The following is a 24,474-nucleotide window of genomic DNA, read 5'->3' on the forward strand; positions in this document are numbered from 1 at the left end:
CCCAGTCACCCATTCGACCCAGGTGCTCAGTTCAAAAACTTAGAGGTCTTTCCTGAGAACCCTCTCCCTCTTCCCTCCCTCCATTCAACAGAACGGCAAGTGTTCCTTCAAGTTTGGCCTCTGGGGTCCCTTCTGCCCTCACGTGCACCCATTACGACAGCATTCTAACTAGTCTGTCCCTTACCCCAATCCATTCTCCACATCACAGCCAGGGGCTTTCTTGTGAAATGTAAATCGAATCATATTACACTCCTGCTCAACACCCTTCAAAGGCTTCTTACCAAAGGTGGAATAAAACCCAACTTTTCCCCTACATTGTTTGCTCCCTATTTTGGCCACATGAGTTTAAACCCTTGTAGAGAAGAATCTAGGCACTTTCTGGGCAATAACAGAACTGCCAGAGCCAGTGGGATGACTTCCAAGGGAGGATGCATAAGCTGTGGGATGTATGTTTTTTTTAAAAAAAAAGCAAGCAAAGAAGGAATTAGTCGTCTTTCTTAATGGCTGCACCTCCGACAGCAACACTTAATGAACATCAGCTGCCACCACCATCTCCCGCTCACACTACCGCTAGCCTTTCCTAGAATCTCGTGGAAGCATCAGTGCTAGCTAACCCCATGGGGCTTTAAGTGGTCCACAGAAAGCATCTTAGAGTTGAATAAGGAGATAAACTACTTTGCTGTAATAGAGCCCAGAATGTTCCCAGAGATGAGATAAAAATCCTTTGTGTATTTCCTCCTGTGAAGGAATGCAGGGTTCCAGCCTCGGAGTGGGGCCCAAGGGAGTGGGGCCTTTGCTCTCTGGCTGTGGTTTAAGGCCATGGGGACCCATTCCCCTCTGCACAGAGTCCTTCAAGCTCTCTGAGTCTCCGAGGTGAGCTGGGTGCTTCAGGGCACTGGGCTCTGTCTTGGTGGGAGCAGAAGTTCAGTGGAAATGGGGAATAAAAGGAATGAAAGTGGGGAGAAACTGAGAGAAGCATTTAAAAAAATCTCAAAAGTAGTGAGCTAAAATTTGGTAGATCTTTATAGCAATGAATTCTGCCACATTTGGGCCAAGAAATTTAGAGCAGTTTGTGCAGTATTTAGCTAACGAGAATTCTCCTCGTTTCCAAGAGGAATGTGCAGCAGATGCTGTTAGTGTCCCCCACTGATCGCTGGGGCAGTCAGAGGTCGATGACTCATGGATACGGCCATCGAAGACCGCCCCTTGTCTCAAGGTTCCCCCTTGGAGCTGCTCACACTGCAGGGCTCCTTCCACCTGAAACCACACCCTGACCGCTCCTCCCCTTTCCTGTCCTGCTTCCATCTGTCCCCTACTGCTTTCCCCTGAGAGCCTTCAACAGTAACACAGACCCGAACACCTGCCTCAGGCTCTGCCTCTAAGACACCGAATGACTAATGAAAATCTATGAAGTCTATAAAGACACAGTCTAATACATGACCACATAAGACGCAGTATAAAAGTTCAGGTTCATATATCAGCATTCAAAGCGTAGAGCAAAACAGAAACTTTGGTGACAGGCACAGAGAGCCTTGTCCTGCAGTCAGCTGGAAGATCCACAGCCACGACTGGAGTCCTGGGGTCCATTAACATGCGCAAATTGAGTGAGTGTTCCATGAGCAAGGCACTGTGTGTGCCCTGCGGGGTGAAGGGGACCCATTCTCTGCCTCCCCGGGGCCTGGAAGTTAGTGGGGTCATCAAAGCCCCCGGGGGCCATTCAGCAATGCTGACCCGGAGGCCCCGGACCCTGTCGTGCATACTCTGCATATCTGTTGCTGGGCGGGTGTTTGTAAGTGGTTGATAAATGAATGTGGACTAGCCTCGAGCTATCAGACAGGAGTGCGACAGACTCATCGAAAGAGGAACTGTCGTCCACGGTAGCAGTGGGGGTCGCTGAGATTTCCAGAAGAGGAGAGAATCAGCTCTCCTTGAGACGCGGAAATCTGGGACACCAGGTTAGAACTGGAAATCCGGCTGCTCCAAAACAAGGCTCCCTGGCCGTGCGGTATCACAGCAGGATCCCTGTTGTATTCAGGAAAGAGACCGTCCCTTGGATGACATTTATCATCCCTGGCCCCTTCCCACTAAATGCCAATAGCACCCATACTCCCAGTCACTGTGGCAACCGAAAAATGAACACTTCCACATTTCCTAATGTGTTTTTTTACCCCTGACTGAGAACACGGGTAGGACAAGAGTCAGCTCAAGGTGAGAGAGGGAGAGCGTGAGGGAGGGCGGGGCGAGAATATCTAATATGTGTGTTAAGTGTTCAGTATTATTACGTGCGTGTTCGTATTGTCTTTGGCGTGCATGCGTGTCCATGGCGTGTTATTGCGTCTTGACTTCATATGTGTTCGTGCGTGTCGTATGCGTGTCTTCTAATACGTGTTCCAGACAGAGGCAATTAAATAGGCTGCGCCTGGCAGAAATGTTAACCGAAATTACAAGAGAGAGCGCCTGAGGAGAAAGAGGATCCATTCGAAAGAAGAAAGCGATTCTCTAAATATCAAGGTAACTTCGCATTTCTGGCACAATTGGGATTTAAAATTTCTTAAGCCCCGTACATCAGCGGTGCTCACTACACAGTAGCTGAGTAAATCAACGTTTGTGCTCAGCAGACGGTCCTGGGGCCACCGTACTCTTGGCAGACACTGGTTGGCATCAATTCCTCGTCTTCACATCTCTACCCTCTGACTGCTGCCTGTCCCTCCCTGCCTCCATCCCATCCTTCTGGCTCTGTCTCCAAGCTGCATCAGAGATCTGTCCGCCTCTCTCTCCTCTCAGGCACAGCCACGGTCCAGGCCCCATCTTCTATCTCCTGGACACCTGCCGGAACATCCTGACTGGTGCTCCCCACAACCCTTTTGCTCCTCCAACCCATTTTCTACTCGGCCGCCAGTGTCTTAAGAGCAAATCTGTGAGTGTCCTCTCCATGGTCCAAACCTCTTTGATGGCTTCCCATGGCACTCTGGAAAAAAAATCCAGCGCTTTACTACGTAAAGTGCAGTTTACAGGGCCTTGCGTAAGGTGGTACCGACCTCCCCAGGCTCATTTCACATCACTGTCCCCCCGATCATTCTCCCCAGCACATCCTGGGAGTTGCTCCTGCCGCAGGGACTTTGCACATACTGTTCCCTCTGCCTAGTCTTCACAATGCTACTTCCTTCTCCTTCAAGCGTCAGGCAGCTTGAGAGGCCTGCCCTGGCCCCCTGCCCAAGGCGGGCTCTCTCTCCTTAGTCTCCACTGCTGCCCTGTAATCACCACTGTACCCCACATCCCCAGCTCCCACCACAGCGTCTGGCGCAGAGTGTGTTCAGTCGTGTGTTGAGTGAGTGAGTGACAGGACCTCTTGGACACCTGCCGTGAACCCGATTCTGGTTTCATTTGGTTCTTGGCTAACAAAGTTGGAAGAGTTTTGGGCTGTGAACTTTTTTTTAAAGCAGAAACCAAGAGTGACTTCTTGCTTCTGAGCATATATTTAGCGTCTTTATTCTCTTCTATTTCATTTGTCAGCATCGATTGACTTCGCAGAAACTATCACCATGTTTCTTACCGTAGCCACAGAAACGACCTCCCAGGAGGGTCGCTCCACAATGGGCCTCTGTCCTGGGCCCGGCCTGGGCCTCAGAGGATGCCTGGCAGGCAGCTGCGGGAACACCAGTACCGCAGCCCCCACAGGAGGGCGGCGGGGCAGAGCCAGGCTGTACAGCCTGGTCACAGTGCTGCGACCGTGGTGAAGGACTCTGGGTAAGGGACATCCATCACCCACCCGGCAGATGCAGAAAGCATTTCCCCCTCTAATTATGCCAACATCAGCCCTTCATAAGTGCCTGGCTTGAGTCAGAGTGGTCATCGAAGGGCCGGCTGGGACAGGCAACCAAATGGCTCTGTCCGGGGGTCCCACCATCCCTGGAAGACCCCATTATTGCTGCTTGCTTTGGAGCAACTGCAGGGTCTAGCTGTCCCTCTCTGACCCCTGTCCTGGTCCCTCAGCATACCACTGTCGGAACCCAGCTTATCAGGAGTGCGGTGGGCTCCCATCAGGAGTCTGACCATTTCACCATCCCGCTGAGGCCACCTGCTCCCCGTGGCTGTCACCTCTTGCCTGGATTACTGCTACGGGCTCCTAACTGCTCTCTGCTTCTGCCCTGACCTCCGTGGTTGGGTCTACACAGCAGCCAGTGATTAGGAGCAAGTCAGATGATGCTCCTCTCAGCTCTAAGCCCTGCAAGGCCTCCCACTTGACGTCGAGTACAGACGACACACTCACAGTGGGCTTCCCTGCATCTCCCCGGTCTCATTTCCTACCCTCCCCCGACTCTGCTCCGGCCACACTCGCCCCTGGCTACCCCTCAAACCCCCAGGCGAGCTCCCGTCCCAGTCCTCAGCCTGGCTGCGCTCTCCCCAGGTACCAGTGTGCCTGGCTCTCTCATCTCCTGCAAGCCTTTGCTCCAACGATGTCTTTTCTGATTGCCTCCTGGCCCAGCCCCAGTGAGCTCTGGTCCACTTCCTTTTCTCACAGCACTTACCACTTCCAGCAAACTATGCACCTCACGGGCTTGTCAGCTTTACTGTTTTCTGGCCTCTTTCTCCCACCAGAATACCAGCTCTGCGTCTATTTTGTTTCACGGTGTACCCCAAGCTCCCAAAATGTACATATGCTCAAGAAAGGTTTGAATGAACAAAGATCTGCCTGCCATTGTCTCCCCCCGCCGCAGCTCCCAGTGTCCTGGGGACTCCGCCTCTGAGCCCCCATCAGCACACTCCTGTGACAACACTGACCAGGCTGTCCACTAGCAGACCTTGGTTGTTTCCAGCCACATCCACGCTAGGTGCCTTACCTTGCTCCTGGCCCTCCCTAAGGCCGACTGCATCTCTCCCCATCTCCCTAAGGCCGACTGCATCTCTCCCCATCTCCCTAAGGCCGACTGCATCTCTCCCCATCTCCCTAAGGTGCGACTACATCTCCCCATCTCCCTAAAGGCCGACTGCATCTCTCTTCCCCCTCTCCCAGGCCGACTTGCATCTCCCATCTCCCTGGGCTGACTTCCATCTCTCCCACCTCCTCCCTAAGGCTGACTACTCTCCACATCTACCTAAGGCCGACTGCATCCTCACATCTTCCTAAGGTGGACACCGTCTCCCCACCTTCCGGGTGCACAGTGAGTTCTGCCTCCTCCCTGCAGCCTCCCCGGATTATACCGGTTTAGATCACCCCCTGACTTCCCATGGTCCCTAAGTGGGAATCGTGTTTTCGTTTTCACTCTTCAGGCTTCCTCCTCCTTCCTTCTTCTCCACCCCGGGAGGAGCAGGTCAATGGATACGGGAGGGTGGATACCAGCGCCTGATCTCGGGAACTCCCCACAGTCCTCGGCTCCTTCTCTTGCCTCCCAGGGCCCTCCACTTGGTTTTCCTCCCTCCCCCCCATCTGCCTTTCTCAGGCTCCTCTTCCCCCTGAACCCCAGGCTGTGTGCTCACCCCACACTTTTCCACAGATGATCACTCTGGGGCCAGCGGCGCCAATGCTACTGGTTCCCCCACCCCCCTATCTTTAGGGCCAGCTCAAGCCTCTGCCCTTAAACTCCAGATCCATAAGCCGATGCCTCCCCTGCTGTCCCATGGCACATCTCATGGCACCTTCCATGCTATGTGACAAAACCTGGGACTCCTGAGCCCATCACACACCCTCCATGTCCTGGCTCCACAAGAGGCAGCCGATCAGACAGTGCCAGCTGGCAGTCTTCCTGTTCCTCAGCCCCCGACAGCGGTTGGTCTTGAGCCCCTGTCCCCCTTGCTCACAGCCACTGCCTGGCTCAAGGCACCAGTCTCTTCCTGGGCCCCCCTCCCCCCTGATCTCTGCATTTAGTGTTCCACCACTCCAGCCCCAGTCAGGGCTGTCTAAAGGCAACTTAGCTCTCCGCTCAGACCCTCCACTGCCCAGTGATATGTCCAAGATTCCTGCTGGGCCCTCCCCGCTCTGGCCGACCTTCCCGTGCGTCCTGTGCACTTCCAGTCCTGGGGCGGATGGACAGGCTGCCAGCGGCCTCCAGTCCTTTCCCCTGCCATGCCCCTGTCCCCACCTCCACTCCCAGCCCTCACCAGGAGCATCGTTTCTCCTCAGCTCAGCCATGCCTCCTGCAGGACACCTGCTTTGGGTCAGGTCCTCCTCCCGGCCTCCACTTGGGACCTCGTGGTGCGGTGTGTATCCTGCAATTCTTGTGTGTTCTGCAAATGGCAGTCTCTCAAAAAAAAGTGGGTCCCCTCCCTACCGCTTTCTCCTGGAGAGTTTATCTTCAGTCTTCCCTGTCTGGTTACTCATGCATTCATTTGTCCAGACACTTAGTAGGAACTTTCCATGTGTCACGCTGCGGGCTGTCTCAGGGGACAAAGATGAATCAACAATCCTGGTCCTCAGGGGTGGGATCAGAAACTTAATAGGTCAGAACGACTGCTTTGTCCCGGACACAAGCGAGACATCCTGGATGAGTTCTGTAATGATATGGCAGCCGACATTGTACGCACTGTCACCTGTGAACCCGCCTGATCCTCTCAACATCTCTAGGAGGGAAATGACATCCACACAAGGCCAGAGTTACAAGGTGCCAAAACCAGCCCTCGATCACAGTGCAGCAGGTGAAGCCTTTTAGCCAGGGTCGCCTTCCACGATGGGGCCACGTCCTCCCAGCGCCCGCCCTGTGCTGGGCAGTGGCCAGCTCTGCACACGCCGCTGCCTTCCGCCTCTCAACCCTGAGGAAGGAGGCTTCGCTCCCACTAGGAGATGAGGAAACTGAGGCTCAGGTGGCTGGAAAACACCCAGGTTTATGTGAAATGTCCAGAAGAGCAAGTTCACAGGGACAGGAAGGAGATTAGTGGTCGCAGGAACTGGACGAGGGGGACGTGTTGGGCAGTGTGGGGTTTCTTCCTGGGGTGATGAAAAAGCTCTGGAATTAGATCATAGTGATGTTACACCACGTCGTGACTACACTAAACGCTACTGAACTGTATACTTTAAAATGGTTAAAATGTGAATGTTACCTCAATAAAAATGTTTTAAAAAAGAGAGCACCCGGGAAGTACATGTCGGGCCTGGAGCTTTGCTCTTGCTGAGATGTGTGTTTCTCAATTTTCCACCTCAACGTTGAGTCCAGACTCCTCACAAGATGCCAAGGTCCCAGGATCCAGCCTGGCTCAACTCTCGGGGCACCCCAGTGCCCGTGGCGGTACCAGGAGGTCACTTGCCAACATGCAGATCTCCCCAACTTTTTGGCCCCCAATTCCAGCGTACCTCACCTCTTCCTCCCTTTTGGCACCGAGTCCTTCCTGCCTCGTGTTTCTGGTTGTAGCCAAGAGTCTTCACCTTGATTCACACAAGAATCACCTCCCTCTGGAGTGGGCCTGGGCATCGGTCATTTTTCAAGCTCTCAGGGGATGCCGACATGCGGCCAGGGTCAGGCTCCCTCAGGGCAGGGCCAAGTACAGTTCATCTCTGCAGCCTGGGACCTGCCACCCCACAACCTCTTGGCAAATGTTTGTTCAATAAATCGATGAATAAAGGTTTTGTTGAGTAAAGTCCACCTAAATCTGTAATCTTTTATTTGCTGGATACAAACAAATAAATGGAAGACAAACAATTCCATTTATTGAATCGGGCAAGGAAAAATCGGTACTTAAAGTCACTTTTTACAAGGAAGCCAGCAACTATTAAAATTCTCACAATGGCAGACGCTCAAATCTGGGGACAAGACTTTCTCTCACAAGCGCACTGTGCTCAGTATAGAGTGAAATTCAAGGCGGAGCCTGCCCTTTCTATGGATGGGGGAGCTGAGATCAGTTTGGGTAAGAGATTTAGTCAAGCAAGGACTGTATTGACAGGAGAGCCCGCTTACTGAGTGGGAATGTAGCGGGCGCTGGGCTGGCCCTCACGTGTACTCTGCCCTCACAACCACCTTCAAAAGGATCATCATCCCTTATGTGCAGACAAGAAAACAAAAGCTCATAGAGGCTGAACACCCAGCACCCAGCTGGGGAGAGCCAGGCCAAGACCAGACTCAGTGTTCTCCTATTTGCAGACCAAGCAAATGGCTCAAAGATAATAGGACATTAGCTCTGCCTTCTGAAAATGATGAATATCCAATACCCCCCGAGTCCAAATCAATGGTGACAGTGAGGACCATCTCGGCACTACCACAGCCCATGAAGCAAGAGATGTTCAAAGTGACACGGCCCACGTTTGACGCCCACAGTCCCTCATCACAGGCTGGCTCTGGGCAAGGATGGCTCTGTGGTGTTCACTTTTCATAAGCAGCCCGGCACCCTTCGGAGAAGGCAGGTCCCCAGGGTTGGCCTCACCTGCTCCAACACCCTCAGCTTTAGAGGCTTCTGAGAACCTCCTCTGCTGCTTCCCTCAAACTTGTGACGACCCAGAAGAAAATCTGGTTAGCACCAGCGATCAGAACCTCCGGGAAGTCTCCGAGATTGTGTCCTTAAGAAATGGCAGTTGCTAGAGCATGCTGGGGGACATTCGAGCCACTGCTAAGCCTTTCCAGGCACCACTGGGGTCTGCTTCGTCAGCCCGTTGGTGAGCTCACAAATATCCTGAGAGGACCGCGGAGGGAGCACTGTTCGTGACGTCTGCTCGTTCATCCCACAAAACCTAACGACATCTCCACCTCCTCTCCATCACTGCAGAGACCCTTCTGTCCTGCTCACCACTGCGTTCCCAGAACCTAGCACAGTGTCTGACAACGGAAGACAGTCAAAAATCTTCGCTAAAGAAATGAATTAGTAGCTACTGAGGATCCATGATGTGCTGGGCATGTGCTGAGGAGCATGTGCTAAGGAGCTGGGGCTATCAGCGGACACAGCAGACACACAGCAATGATCTGTAACTAACAAAGGATCATTAGTCAATAATTAATTAGATATTTAAAGGGTGGGATGACTGCTATAAAGGGAAAAGAAAAGTCCGAAGGGTGTGTGCATGTCTGTCCATTTTGAAAGGTACGTAAATTCTCTGACGCATCTCTATCCAGAGGCGGAATCAAATTCCCCGCTCCTTAAATCAAGTGAGCAGTCTTGGTCGCTTGATTCCAAGGAACAGAATGCGGCGGCAGTGACGCTGCTTCTCAAGCTGGGAACGCAGCTGCCATGCTGCGAGGAAGCCTTGGCCACAGGGAGGCACCGCAGGTAGGTGTTCTGCCAGACAGGCCCAGCTGGGGACTCACCCGACAGCCAGCCCAACCACCAGACACGAACAAGGAAGCCTTCAGGATGGCTCTGGCCGTGGCCAACTGATGACAATCACATGAAAGACCCCGAGCGAGAATCTCCTCGTGGAGCCCTGTGAACACCCATAACCATGAGAGCAAAGGACAATACGTGTGTGTTGATTTTGTAACCGCTAACTTTTGGGGTGATTTGTTCCATAGCCATAGAGAGTCAGGTGTGATGTCTGTGAAAGTCAGGGGAGGTTTTTGTGGTGGATATTTGAGACGAGATCTGCATGAGTTAAGGGTCACTGCTTTGAAGGGATGACTTGCAGACCCAAGGAGTAGTATATGTCAAGGCTCTGAGACAGGAAGGAGCAAGGCCCATCCAAGGAAAGGAAAGGAGACCCTTGCAGCTGCCTCCAGAGTCGGAGGGGAAGAGTTAGGCAGAGGACGCGACAGGCGGCCTTGAATGACCTCCCCTCCTCATCAGCTGGGCAGTCCGGGACAAGTAGCTCACCCTCTCTGAGCCCTAGGCTCCTCATAGAGACCGGGGCCAACATCGCCTACTTCAAAGGAGTGTTTGAGGAGTAAGTGACATGAGGAGAGCAGAGCTTCCACCTCTAAGCACCGGAAACTAAATATCAGCTTCCTCCTCGCGTTCTGGGTGAGTACAGAAAGCATTCTAGAACTTCCACAGTCCTGTCTGATTCTTTCTCTGTCAAAACTTGTTCCTTGGCGCATAGGAGGGGAACCAGGCGACCCATTCCTAGGTCTGCCATTGCTGCGTGACCTTTAAGGAGTCACTTAATCTCTCGTTTGATTTTTCTAAGAATAAAATAGATGCAAAAAATAAAATCTGTATCAGCACTTTGAACCCCTTAAAGACAGGCACTACGGAGATAATGCGGGCTCACGCCTCTGTTCTGCCACCGCTATTTTTGGCCCAATCAGCCTCAGAAGCAGGTCTCACAGAGGGGGCGTGCGTGCTTTTCCTTGAGGGCTGGCACACGCCTCCTGCCACGGCCTCAGCCGTCTGAGTCACAGGCGGGGACAGTGGGCCATCGTTGACATTTACTAAGTAAGCCCCGGCTGATCCTGAGCTCTGGTGGCTGCTGTGGGCTTTTCGGTCAGGCCCCCGAGCACGACTTTGTCTCGCCTTTGCCGGGGTTCACCCCTGCCCACGCCTTCCAAAAATACCTTCACCCCAGGGACTCTCGTTGACTTCGAGCATCACAGGCCTGGGAAGAAACTGTCTGAAAACCGTTTCTTTTCTGTTGAAAACCTAGGGGAGTCTACACATTCTTAAAAAGCCTATTTCCTCCTCGAGTTTCTAACTGGACGCTTCTTTCTCAGCAGATGGGTGGCCAGAGCCGTGATTAAGTGACTTCCCACCTAAAGGTCACTGAACTATTCTCATTGCTACTGTTGTCATTCGTATTCCTTATTAGCTGCCATTCATGGAATGTTACTTGGGTTGCTTTAACACATAGTGAGGCCCTGAGCTCAGAACCTCCACAGCAGGCTAGAACTTTAAAACGCAGTTTGTTTTTATTGCATTTGTTTTTACGGTCACCTTGTATTTACGCGAATGATACTGGTTTTTCATTGACAGTAGTCATGTAAAGTTTTCTTTGGAAAGGGATTGGTGTAACCACAAAAGAGAGTCTATTTAAAGAAAAAAAAAAAAAGGCAAACGACAGGCGGTTTTCGGATATGGCGAATGATGTTCGGCAAACAACTCCCAGGATGAGACGTGACCGCGTCAGCCGTGCACAGGCCCTTCGAGGCCTGCGCCTCGTCCCCTCCTTTACACCTGCTGAAAGGCTTGTGACCCCCAAGACAAGTCTCACAGAGTTGTCCCTCCAAGCCTTTGCCCATGCCGTTCCTTCGGCCTGGATGCTCTTCCCCACAATCTCCTTGTCAACCTAGATCAATCCCATCGATTCTTTAAGACCCTGGTCAATGTCACCGTTTACTGTGGCCCAACTACTCAAGGATTTCAATGTCTGTGCTTTCTCGGGCCACTTTTCATGGGTTGCTGACAGGAGGGCTTTCCCTTTGAGACGAAGAGATCCCAAAAGACCAGAAGGATCTCTCATCTCTGTGTCTGGCACGGAAGCTCAGTCAGGACAAGATGAATTGAAGGGATTTTAACTGGGGGATGTGGGTCCATCAGATACAAGCACAAGCCTGCAGCCCAAACAATGGGAGGAGGAGAAATCCTAAAGCAAGGGAGGGGAGTGATCTCTAAGGACAGGTGCCTGAGGCCGGGCCCCACGGCACAGCCAAGAGATTCCTTTAGGAGAGGGTAGGAGGTGAGCATCCTGGGATGGAAGGCCCGGAGCAGAGCACCTGGCAGCCTGAGGTTCTTTACCTTGCGTTTGAATCACCTCAGAACTTGTTATAAAGCCAATTCCTAAGCTCCACCCCAAAGTCTGACTGGGTGTGTCTGAAGTGGGCCCCCGAAGCTGCACTTTTAAAACAAATGCTTCAGGCGATATCGAGGACCCCACTCCGAGAAGCGCCAGGCCACAGATGTCAGTAAGAACGAAAACAGGTAGCCTAGCAGACAAAATGCAGAAATGCACATGACCTGCACAGATCCCCGAGAACATTGCATCACCGCCTGGACACCGAGAGCCCAGAAACACAGCCGACCAGAGAGCGAGCGTCGTCAAGGTTATTTAAAATATGACCCCAAATAACTCAATGGAAATGTGTTTAATGGAGAGATCCACACGTGATCATGGGCATTCCACAGGCCGAAATGTGAGTGATTGATCCAAATTATAAAACCTCTTGTTGGAGATCTTATCAACCAGCAATTGTCAGCAGGGAACTTAACCCGTAGAGGTCAGAATGGAAGCCATTTCTGGCTAAAGAAACTCTCCTTTGTTTGAATGGCCAGGCAATTGAATTGTTCATAGATGAAGTCACGGCAAACAAGTGAGGGGTAGAGGGTGGTTAGCTGAGTTCTCTGCAAACAGCCGAAAGGCAACCGTGTAACTTTGCTCCCAGAGCCTCCACTTCGTTTTTATACTAACTGCCTCCTTTAACCTGAATTAAAATCGAAAAATGAAACCATGTGCGTGGCAGGGGTATACAAGACCAGCGCCCAGTGCCCGCCCCTGTTTGAAGGTCTGGCCTTCAGAACGATCCAGGCCGAGTCACTCATCAAATGGAGATTGACTTTTATCTGATTAACTGATGGAGAAGCATCGTTCTCCATCTCGCAGGAGCATTCTGCGGGAAAGGCGTTCTGCAGACAGCAGGGGAAAGTTGGGCCTTGGCTCCCCTCCTGCTCGGCCAGTGGAAAATTACAAAGGGAGCGAGGCTGCCCTCTGCCATGCTCACGGGTTCCTTCTGGGCCCGGAGAACACAAAGTGAAACCGGAAACAGAGTGAGCCTTTACTCACCTGGGGCGGAGAGCAGTCTGGGGGAGGGAGGCGGTGGGGTGGCGTGGGGGGAGCAGTGGAGGGGGGGGAGGCCGGCACTGGCAGATGTGTTGACAGCTGTCAGTCACCTTGGAGCAGGACTTCTGGGGCTCTCCATGCGTCACCTGCAGAAATGGGCACATGCGCCCAAGAGAAGACAATGAGGCAATTGGGAGCTGAAACAGGCCCACCGCACCCACTTCCTGCCTGGCTAGAACTTGGGGTTCTTCCCCCAGACAGCAGCAGGAAGCACAGACAGAAATTGGGTTGGCTCAAGGAAAATGACGTTGTGGGAGGCTGCTCTGGCGTGTTGGGAGACCAAGGTTTTATTTCCAGCTCTGCCAGGGACCAGCTATGGGGCTATCATAGTGACTTCGATATTAAAGAGAGGCAGACAAGAACTTGAAGGTTAACTCTGAGAATCTCCCCATCACACGGATGAGGAAACTGAGGCCCAGGAGAAGTGGCTGCCCAAGCTTCTCACAACCGGATGGTGACAGGAGACTGATTTTACCTCTTCAGTAACCAGACCCAAACTCCTCAGCCTTCTCCACTATGTTACAAGGCCAAGCCTTCGCCTTCTCTCCATCCACAGCTCCCGACGGCCTTCCCGGGATGGCCGAAGTCCCCCACCTTGCAAGAGGAACCTTACCCAGCTCAGGCGTCCCACGTGACCAAGGGGAGCCCAAGTGGCCTTGTGTGAAACACGCGGCCAGATCACCTGCATCCCTCAAACAACGCCCGAATGCCTGCCCACAGCTCAGGGGACCCCATGGCCACTGAGTCCTGCACGGGGGCCCGTGACAATGTCTCCAGCCCCAGCTCACGCCATGCTCCCTCCCTTTGTGTCTGCTGTTCCAGTGGCCCAGAATGTCCTCCCACCCTTTCCCCGCTGCTGGCCCGTTACTCAGCTTGTCTGTCATCTCCTCAGAGAAGTACCTCTGACCTCCCTGATCAGGTCAGATCTACTTTTAATAGGCTCTTTTGGCACCAGGTTTCACTCTGTGGAGCAGAAATCTACATTTGAGTAATCACCTGGTTCCTACCCATCTTCGCCATTGGACTATAGGCTCTATGGCAGGGGTCCCCAATCCCTGGGCCGTGAACTGGTACTGGCCCATGGCCCGTTAGGAACCGGGCCGCACAGCAGGGGGTGAGCTGCGAGTGAGCAAAGCTTCATCTGTATCTGCAGCCGCTCCCCAGCATCAGCATCACCGCCTCAGCTCCGCCTCAGATCATCGGGCATTAGATTCTCATAGGAGCACCGGTCCCTCGTGCCAAAAAGGCTGGGGACCGCTGCTCTATGGGGCAGGGGCCAGGCCTTTTATTTTTCCTCTCACTATCATAACCTAGCACTCAAGGGAATGCCTGGCATTCAAGAAATATTTGGTGACTTAATGAATGAACAAACAAATGAATAAATGAATATTAAAAACTGGACCAGAATCCACGCCCCTTGAAACCTGGTTTGGTGTTTTTTCAATACCAGCCTCGGTTTCCTCACCTGTAAACAAGGAAGAGTAGCAGGAGTGGGTCGTGCTCGACCCACAGTTCCCAGCCCTGAATGCGCATCAGACTCTCCAGGCAGCTCTAAAAAATATTCATGCCGGAGCCTTCCCCATGACCAACTAAATCAGAATTGCTGCAGGTGCAGCCGGGCACAACGAGCATGTCGTTTCAGTTTCCCGGGTTAAACTTCTAATGTATGGCCAGCGTTTAGACTGGGTTAGCCCGACTGCCAGTGTCCCTCCCTAAGGCAGACTGTCATAAATCCTCGAGTCTAGCGTTTTGTGCCCATCTTAGGGAGCAAGCTGATTTAAGGGCACGAAGGAAAGGCTTGGCGGTCACCGCCCCCCCACCTCAGTGACGCCTGCGGTTAATTTCTCTGGCTGTCATTTTAGTGAGTAGAAACCCAGAACCCCAATTTCCCCTCGACTAGCCCCATGTGACCTGCCTTTAAAGGCCAGTGCAGTCCCTTTGCTGCACAGTGTCCCAGGCCTGGCGGAGAGGGCCCTCAGGGCTCAGATGCTCCCCTGGCAGATGTGAACAGGCTGGGTAATGGCCCCTGGGATGACAGCGGGAGGTGAACTGATTTACAGCCTTGCGAGGCCAAGAAGCTCCTGCTCACCACCTTTTAGCGTTTTCAAAGGACCATTGACTGTTTCAGACTCTGAAAGGCAATCTGATCTCCCACTGGGAAGAGCATAACCTCAGACGGTGGGACTTTTCTCAATGATTTTACGGAGACGATTAACTCTTTACACGTCAGTGGCAAATCCACTGGCTCCTCCACCAGAGCAATTGTCGGCTCTGCCACCATCGCCCGGCCTGCCCTTTGGATTCTGACCTTCTAAGACTGTGGGGATTGCTCAGAAGCTCCATTCTCTCAATGGCCGGCCTCTGAGATCGCTTCTCCACTAAACTCGACCAAGTGTGCGAACCTCAAGCAATGCCATTGCCAAGGCAATTACTGTCGCACTTCCCAAGGTGCGATTTACACGAGAGTTCAAGAGCAGCACGTTTGTTTAACCTGGCCTGATACGATGACCTATTTTTGCGAGAGGATGTAAGGGCACAGAGGTCTAAGAGAGTTTAATGCGATGAAATTATAGGCAAAGAGACCGGGGCCAAGTTTCAAGGCGGAAGGGGGAGGAAGCAAAGGAGTGAACTGCGTTTAAGAAATCGACAGTCTCTCCTGTGATGGCTCCACTCAAAAGGGAGCCGGCACGACTGTTTAACCAACCATCACCACGGAAGTGTCCAGTCTGGGCTGGCCATCCTTCTCCCCGGGGGCGGGGGAGGGGGGTTGAACCCTACTTGGGCACCTCGCTGGAGTTTGGCCCAGTGCAAGCCTGTGGCTGCTGAGCCTCCCGCCACTGAGAGTTGGTTACTCAGACCCTTTATCCACTTGCCAACTTCTATTCACCCTTCGAAGTCAGCCTTCTCAGGCAAGCCATCCTGAACCCCATGCCCCCCCAGATTAGACCCACCTTCCCAGTGCTGTTTCTTCACTTTGTAAACCCTCCTCTTTGGGGCACCTTTCCCATTGTTTTGTCATATCTGCTCCCCCCACTAAGCCGGCAGCATCTTGGAACTGGTAGGCAGGTAGGTCTGCGCTTTATTAATCCTGACCAAGTATGAGCTCCTGAGCCATCCGTGTGTCAGCCACAGGAGACAGGATCTCATTTCGCCATGAGGATGAGCGGGAGAGGTCGGTGTTGCCACCAACAGGCTCAGCGGGAGTGAGTAATCAATCCCCAGAGGTGCACAGGGCCAGCAGTCAGCCAGTGCTCAGGGAAAAGGTGTGTCGGGAGAGGGTCTGCCCACCAGCAGAGAACATAGGATCCCATCCCCCAACTCTGGGCCCACTTTGGGGTTCTCTGGGCTGGCAGTGTTGCATTTAGACTGATAGAGAGGAAACCTCAGTATCAGAGGCTTGTCTCAACACCTGATTTAGTTGGTTTATATCCCAACAGAGCAAAAGCTGGTATCATCACTTCCTGGGGCCACGTTTCATTCCAGTTTTGCCATCGCCTGCCTTTCCACCCCTGCTCTGCAGTGTCCTCCTGGGCCCAGAATCCTGAGGCACAGGTAGGTCCTGCAGTCATCTGGGTTTGGTACCTGGCACTATGGTCTGGGCAACACGGTGCTCCGTGGCTGCCAGTTCCCACTCCTGGCCAACCGGTTCAGCTGTCTGATCCAGCGGATGCTGCCTCCTAAATAGTCCTCGAATCCATCCACTTCTCTGCATTGCCACCGCTACCACCCTAAAGCAAGACACCATCATAGCTCCACTGGCCAGCCCTCGCCTCTCATGGAGGGTTGCTAGGCAAAATACAGGACGCCCTGTCAAATTTTAGATAAACAACTAATTTTTTAGTATAAGTATGTCCCAAGTATTGTATGGATATACTTATGCTAAAGAACAACTTGCTATTTATTTGAAATTCAGATTTAGCTGGATGTCCTGTATTTTTACTTGCTGACTCTGGCAACGTTACTCTCACCAGCCCCTTTGTCCCATACCTTGGCCCCTCTCAGAATCCATATTTCCCGCTGGAGCTAGACTGAGATTTCTAAAACACCCATCTGAAATTGTGTCATCTCTGGCTTAAAACCTTTGACAGTCCTCATAGCTCTCAGGATCAAGTCTGAACTGCAAGACATCATGTTAGTGGCTTACAACAGGGGCCTTGGCGTCTCCGCTCCGGCCTCGGAGCTATTCCTTCCGCCTGGACACTCCACTCACATTTGCACCCTGGCTCCTGACTTCTTCTTGCTCACATCTTAGCTGAAGCACTATACCTGTGAGACTTCTCTGTCATTTCCACCAGGTCCCATCTCTAAGCTATTTGCTCCTGCTGAGCGCTCTCGATAATTACTCATTTAATTATCTCTCTAGTGCTAGCTTGTCAATGCAACGAGGGCAGAGACCACCAAGTCCCTCGCACTTAACACAGGGCCTGGCAAACAGTAGGTGCCCAATAAATGCTGCCGAGTAAATAAGCAAAGCTGTAGTGACCGGCCAGAGGGGCAGGTCAGCATCGTTTGGGTCTGGGGTGGCACCTTGTCAGCACGTAAGGACTCAGAGGCCCGGATCAGAGTCTGTCTCCCTGACAATGGCTTTAGGACGCCCACAGAGATGATGGCTTCTGGCATCTTTTATGGAGACAGGCCAGCACCACAGTAACTTGATGAGACACACTCCCGTCACACCTAATAAATTTGCCAGCCTGTCATCCTCTTCGCTTGCAAAAAAGGAATCATCTGGAAGTGAACTTAGAAGAACCCTAAATCACAAAAGCTCAAAAGCTCAATTCCAGACACATTAAAGAGAAAAGGGGGGAGGCTAACAGTGCCCCCACCAACCTTGCGGCAATTTAAATGTCATCTGACTTTAATGATTAAGTTTCTTATCATCTCAGCAGCAGCCAGAGGCTTTGGGCTAATGTCAGGGTAGGAAGCTGCTGCTTTGGAGACCCCAGGTCTCTTGCTTCACCAATTATCCTATTAATTATGGGACTTTGTTATGTTGGGCTCACCCTTTCAAATATTTACGGCTTTGGGGGATTCTTCTGGCAAAACGCTCCTGAAAGCGCAGATCGCTCTGAGTTCCTTCTCTATATTGGAGAAGCCCCTGTGACCTGACAGATTTTACTCTCCACGTAAAGGGAAACGCGTGGCTTCGAACACTCCCATCTTTCCTCTTCTGTCTGTCTCCTCGGATTCAGCTGTTTTGCTTAAAAACCAGATGATCCACCAGCCATTCCAACGCCCTTTTCCCTTGAATTCTCAGTCCTTATCAATCGTAGACTAATTTTTCCAGAGCCTCCAGCCAAGATTTTACCCATTCTACGTGTCTAGAGGATTCCTTTTCAAATTGATTTGCACAAATATTGATTTGCATTGCATAACAGCAGCACACACACGCACACAAGTAAGTACACACTTGTGTGAGTACTGCCTGGCTGAAGGACACTGTTAAAAAACCGAGCTGCTCTCATAAAATTATTTCTTTTGGTGGTGGTGGGGAAGTGGTGGGTCTCCTGTTTCAATCCTGCTGGTTCACACGGTGGAATTCTAATCTCAGAGATGGACATCTCTGTTGTGCTCTACCCTAGTGAAAAGTCTTATGAAAAACTGTAAACAAATGAATATAAAAATGAAATCAACTTAACATCTGAGGTTCAACTAAAAGTTGAACGAGGAAAGCTGGTCCCAAACTGCCCGAGTGTTTAGAAGTGATAAAATCCTGCATCCTGAGGAGGCACAGCTGAGTTTAATAACTGTTGTTTCACACATTAAACAAAGCTGTCAATTCAGAAAGGAAAACAATTGTGAGACAGAGGCGAGCCAGAGAAGAGAGAAGACAGGCCTGGTGCTGGGGGTGGGGGGTGTACCCTGGCCAGCCCACCCATTCGGCCAGCATGCTCCATCCAGCATTAGAGCCCCTGGTTCTCTCCCCGTGGCCACCAAGACCACCACACAAGCAGGACTGGCCGAGCTGGTTCCCAGAAGGGCCCCATCACTTGGGATTGGCTCATGGACCACAGCAGACTGGCAAGCAGTCTCACCCTGTCCTTTCTCCTTCGGAGTGTCATCTCCTACTCAGATAACCATATGAATAATCCCCAGTCCCCAAAATGCCACCAGGAGAACATGAAGCCGCAAATACCCAGAGTATTGCAATGCCCCAAACAGTAAAAACGTCCTCCAGCACCTGCTGAACCACTAACAATTCGAAAACGTTGAACAGATGATGTAAGAGCACCTGGCCAGCCAGACAAAAGAGCGGCATTGCTATTACTAACACTGATCATGGCAGCAACAGCTACCAGTTAGGGTTTATTATGGCCTGGGCACTGTGCTGAGTAATCTTTACTTGCTTTATCTCATCAACTACTTATAAAGCACAGTGAGGAAGAAGAAACCAAAGCCCAGAGAGGTTAAGGGCACAGCTTAAAGTTGCCCAGCTAGTAAGGGGCAGAGCTGGGGCTCAAAACCCAGAGCTGACACCAAAGTCCACCTCTTCACCACTCCACTGTCCCACTGACCTTGTACATTCTGGGAGGTGCTAGGAACCATCCTCTCTAATCCTTTCTCTGATCCTAACAGAGGTAACTCCAGCTGCTGGCCCCCTGGCCTCTGTCCTGGGGACCAGGGGACCCCGGGTGAGGATTGCAACCTCAGGCAATCCTTACAGATGGACCATTTTCTCTTACATTCTCCATGTTGGTCACCACATTCAATCTGTCCATACCCCAACTCCACTCCCTACAAGAAACACGGCCCTTTTGTGTTGAAGTCCAAATTAAGAAGGCTAATTTGAAGTTTACTAGTGGTTCTGGTTGGAAATAAAGGATGTATATTCTTGGGATGTTTTTTCTTTTTAAGTTTGTAAAAGCTCTATGGTTTTGTTTTTTTTTCCTGCAACAGAATGTTATCATGAAGAAGGCATTCCCTAAGCCCTTTCTGTCCCAAGGCCCTGTCCTAAAGGCCTTAGGCCACGACCGAAGCCTCCCTCTGGAGCTTCTTATCTCTTGGGGGCAGAGTGTGGGAGGCTCTAGCATCCTTTCTTTACCCAAATTCTCCCCGGGACCAATCAGAGGGGCGGCTGCAGGAAGCTGGAGTCGAGTGAAGTGACACGCCCGCCCCAACCCGGTCCTACCCAGGTGGTCTCCAAGCCCGCTCAGCCGGCGCCACCGCTCACCTGCACGAAGCCCCAGAGCGGGTGGAGGGCGCAGTGCAGCAGCAGGGAGGGCCAGCAGCAACCACCGCGCAGCACCAGGTCCCGAAGGGGCATCTCGGCCCGCGGCACCCGCTTTCTGGGGCGAACTGTCAGGGGAGCAAACCCAGGGTCAGGCGGGTGCCGCGCGGGCACCACCGCGGTCGCGCACGCGCACATGTAGCAGTCCGAGTTGGGCTGGCATGCCGGACATCCTGGGGCACCCTCGTAAACCAAGCCTGACCCTTCGCTCCAGCTTGTACATTCGATGACCCTTCGTGCACACACGCAGCATCCGGCATCCCAGAACTCACACCCCCAGAATCCTGCGTGCATACCTTGGCCCCATGCACACCTCCAGACACAGCCAAGCACACTTAACGGAGGGAGCCCCGTGCATCTCCCCAGAAACAGCCATACACAACTAACTCCCACTGTGAGCATACTTCAAACACGGCGGGCACCACTCACTCTGCGTGCACACCCACAGAAAAGCCGTGTACACCCACCGACTCCTGCCTGCACACTCGCTGACCCCGCATGCACGGCACCATGAAATCGCACGCTGCGTGCACCCTCTTTGCCCCGCCGGCCCTCACTGCGCACACTGCAACGTATACATCTCCATGCGCACCCCATTTACCCTGGCGCGCTCTCCCGAGCCCCGGCCTCCCGCCCCAGGGCGTGAGCCTTCCCCGTCTCCATCTCCGCCCTCACCCCTCCAGCACCTCACCCCACCTTGCCTGGAGGCGGCCCCAGCCGATCCTCAGCGCGGGGAAAGGAGGTCCGCGCTCCCCCCGTAGCGGTCTGTGTTCCGGATCCTCGGGACGGCCCCCATTTAAAGCCAGCCGCCTCCCCAGTCCCCCGCCCTCTAGGCGGGGCCTCGGTCCTCGCCTTGGCGACTGCGAGGGCGCCTAGGGGCTTCACGTGCCGGGGAGGAGCGCCGGGCACTGAAGCAAAAGTTTGCGCGCGGCTTGGGCCTCGGGAGAAGCTGAGTCGGGGGCCCGGGCGCCGCGCGCTCGCACGGGGCGCAGGGCACGGTGGCTCCCGGCCGCGCCTGGCCGCGCGCGGAGCGGGAGGGGCAGCACCCCGCGCCCAGGGCCCGGGCGGGCTGACGAGGCGGAGGCAAGGGCGGGGAAAGTCTCCTCCAGGCCTCCTGGAGCCGGCAGCGTGTGCTCTCCCCGGGTCCCCGCCCTGCCCGGTGGCGCCGCGCGGCTGCCCGGGGCGCGGGGTGGCCGGAGCTCTCCTCGTCCGTCACGCCGGCCCGCAAGAGGCAGCGGCGAGAGGCGCTGGCCGGGAGCGGCCGCTCGGGCAGCAGGGCCGCGGGTGGAGGCGAAATAAATAATTCACGAAAAAGGAAAACAGACGTGAGCTGAGCCAGAGCCTCGCCCGCCTCCCGCCCGGGCTGCGCTCCCGCCCGCGCTCCCCGCCGCCGCCGCCAGCGCCGCTGCAGTGAGTCCTCGTCTCCATCTAGCGAGGCTATTGTGTATTGGGCGCGCAATCATTTATTAATTCACCCCGAGGAAGAGGACTCCCGGCCCCAGAGGGGCCTTGCTCCTTGCTTGTCATCCCCTCCAAGTTTCTCCGAGGCGGCGGGAAGGGGGTAAAGGGCTGACTCGTGGAGACCCCTTTTTGTACTTGGTCCTTTGGGACTCTCCTTTCCCTCGCCCCACTCGGAGGGGGCGGAGGTCCCCCCGGGGTGCAGGGGCCAAGTGCTTGTTCTCACTTCCTTAGTCCGGGTACCAGGACCTCTCCGTCACTGCTTTTCCTCAACTATCTCAAGCTCCTCTGTTTGAGGCAAGGTTATCAACAAGTCGTCGCGTGTCGCCTATCACATTTCTTTCAAACAAGCTGCCCCTGGCCCCACAGGCCACACCGGAAGTGTGCGAGACCGCTCTGCTCATCAGATAGAAGCCCTTGCCCAGTGCTCTGACTGATGGCGTGGCCTTCCAGGAGGCCCTCCAAGGCATGGACAATCCTATGTTTAGGTTGGGCGAAGGTATCAGGGACTCAGGACAGGGAGCAGAGCGTCTGACACCAAAGCTCATTCACCGAAGGACCATTTACTTAATTCTTTTGCCCAATGACCCTTAAGTCACTCCATATAAACACATACTCTAGGTATAAACTGTGTGCTCTGCAAACCGGCTTTCAGACCAATTTTCTAGTGACTGCCTTTATGCACAGTGATGACCCAAGGCTCTTCTCCATATAAGCTCTTTAGAGCCACACCTGAACCAGCGAGATGCTGGGGACAGATGTGAATGAGGCATTGTCCCTTCCCTCCGGGGCCATAGGGTCTGATCTGGAAGACAGATAATAAAATCAGCCATTCCATTGTCCACTGTCAGCTGTGGTGTGAGAAAGGGACCTGCACTGTACGGGGCGGGGGTGGGGGTGGGGGACGGAGGAATGAAGACAGGAGGCAGGGTCAGTAAGAGCTTCTAAGCTAAGGTGCCCTGCTGGGAGGGGGGCCCAGTTCAAGTGTTGGGAACCCCTTGGGCAAAGATGTGGAGATACTAGTTCATTCGTTCATTCATTCACTCATTCGGTCATCATTCATTTCAGACATAGTTTTCGTGAGCACCTACTAAGGGCCAGACAGCACTGGATGCTGGGTACTCAACAGTGGACTGTGGAGGGAGGAGGGATGGAAAGAAAATGTTGGCGTGTGTGGAATCTTCCTAGATGACTTTTTCTAACCAATAGATGCAGGAGAATGAGGCACAAGATTAAGCCCTATTGGTCAGCTGAGGTCAAAATAACACTGAGCATTTTAATGCCTTTCTGCTTAAGCTAGTCAGGTTATTTTGTTCAGTACAAGGCTTCGATTTTAGATATGACAGCCGGCCCTGACGTTTATACATGGACCTCTTTGCCATTTAAAAATGTTCTTTTTTTTTAAACGTTACATTTTAATTAAATTCTTGTGACTCTGTGAGATAAATGTAATTGCCCCATTTGGAGATGTGACTTACCCAGGATCACACAGCTGCTCACCTGGGATTCAGAAGTACTGATCCCCAACCAGAGGTGCAATGCCTTGGGAGAACCTGGGCAGGTTTTGCATGTTGGAAAGCATGTGTTATCCATCATGCCCTTCAGAATTCCTATACTGCTTGAGAGTCACCTGGCCCTCCTAACACAATGGAATATCACAGCCTTTCTTAGGGTGAAGACCTGGCTCCATCATGGGTCCCCTTAAACCATGACTCCTCTCACTTCCGGGATCTGCCCACAAGGGCCAAGTAACTCTACTCAGAAATTCAGGAGAGTTAAAACCTGGGCCAAATTTTGACCAATGAAAGATAAGAGATCGGCTCTTGGATCATAGTGGTTTCATCTAGCGCGTCAGGAAACATCCAACAGGCATGACTGAGCAACTGGCAATGTTTTCTTCTGTAGATGTGGCCAGCTTGGCAACACACAACCTTGCGTTTGCTCTCCTCCTTCCTCGCCTCACTTCCCTTTCCTCCTTATTTTCGTGCCCTAGGATTGTGTCCTTTAAGAAAGTATTGATAAGCATTGCTCTGTCTCCGAAGGAACCAGGGACAATTGGCACTACGAGAGGCTCTGGAACGCAAATATTCAGGATGGGAGTTGGAACTGGATTTACCATCTGGAAGCAACAGGGGCCCCAGTACGGATGGTAAGCAGGGTCCTGTGTGGCATATAGTGGCACTGTAATTTCTAAAAGCTTCACGTGCAGCTCATTAGAATGAGATGCAGGTGGAAAGCAAGGCTTAGGGAGGTCAAGTGGCTGCTGAACTCAATTGATGTGGGAAAATGATAACCATAAGGATTATGGGCTTAGATGGAGTCTTCTGGCAGTATTGGAAGTTTTGCATAAAGCAGTGGTCTCCAACCTTTTTGGCATCAGGGACTGATTCTCCTATGAGAATCTAATGCCTGATGACCTGAGGCGGAGCTGAGGCGGTAATGCTGGTGCTGGGGAGCGGCTGCAGATACAGATGAAGCTTCACTCGCTCACCTGCCGCTCACCTCCTGCTGTGCGGCCTGGCTCCTAACAGGCTATGGACTGGTCCTGGTCCGTGGCCCGGGGGTTGGGGACCCCTGGCCTCAAAGCAAATGATCGACTCAGAGAAGCTAAGCTGTTTGCCACTGTAAGGCATGCTTTGTGAAAGCTTTAAGACCCTCCCATCTCTTGACAGCCACAAGACAGATGCTGAAAATTAGGCTCGGGATCTGATTTTAAGGGTGGAAAAGCTGAAAAGAATGCTAAGGGCACAGCTACACAGGCGTCCAAGTCCGAGTCAGGGCTCTGATAGGGAAAGAATTTGACCTTGCGATGCGGGGGAACAAGCCTGAAAATCGCAGACCCCCAAATCTCCCTAAATCCTCTGGCTGGTAGAAGCACCTCTTTTCCTCTTTGTCAGAATAGAACAGCCACTCTTGGCCTGGAGACCAAGCAATGACCTCTTTGCAGCAGGTACCTTGCAAGATGGTGCTTATTCTCGTGACAATAGTCTACATTGAGATGCTAGAAATTTTTTGGTGCAATATTGAGAAAAGAAATAGAAGGCCCAGAGACGTGCAAATATTAGAGTCATGAGACCTGGGATCCCACTACCAGACTATGCTTCCC

At 52.8% G+C, this 24,474-nt stretch overlaps 1 protein-coding gene across 1 annotated transcript in view; it reads right to left on the minus strand.

Annotated features, from left to right (window-relative positions):
- PRIMA1 (proline rich membrane anchor 1) overlaps positions 1 to 20,885 on the minus strand; it is a 45,181-nt gene extending 24,296 nt beyond the window's left edge. Inside the window, 4 exon segments of the mRNA XM_039884085.1 lie at positions 12,626 to 12,668; positions 12,670 to 12,768; positions 19,854 to 19,978; positions 20,607 to 20,885. Coding sequence (XP_039740019.1) covers positions 12,626 to 12,668; positions 12,670 to 12,768; positions 19,854 to 19,946 — 235 coding nt within the window. The 5' untranslated portion in view covers positions 19,947 to 19,978; positions 20,607 to 20,885.
- Positions 20,886 to 24,474: the final 3,589 nt, after the last annotated feature.

The sequence above is a fragment of the Pteropus medius genome, unplaced genomic scaffold, assembly GCF_902729225.1.
Source record: "Pteropus medius unplaced genomic scaffold, Ma_sr-lr_union100, whole genome shotgun sequence".
Taxonomy (NCBI): Eukaryota; Metazoa; Chordata; class Mammalia; order Chiroptera; family Pteropodidae; genus Pteropus; species Pteropus medius.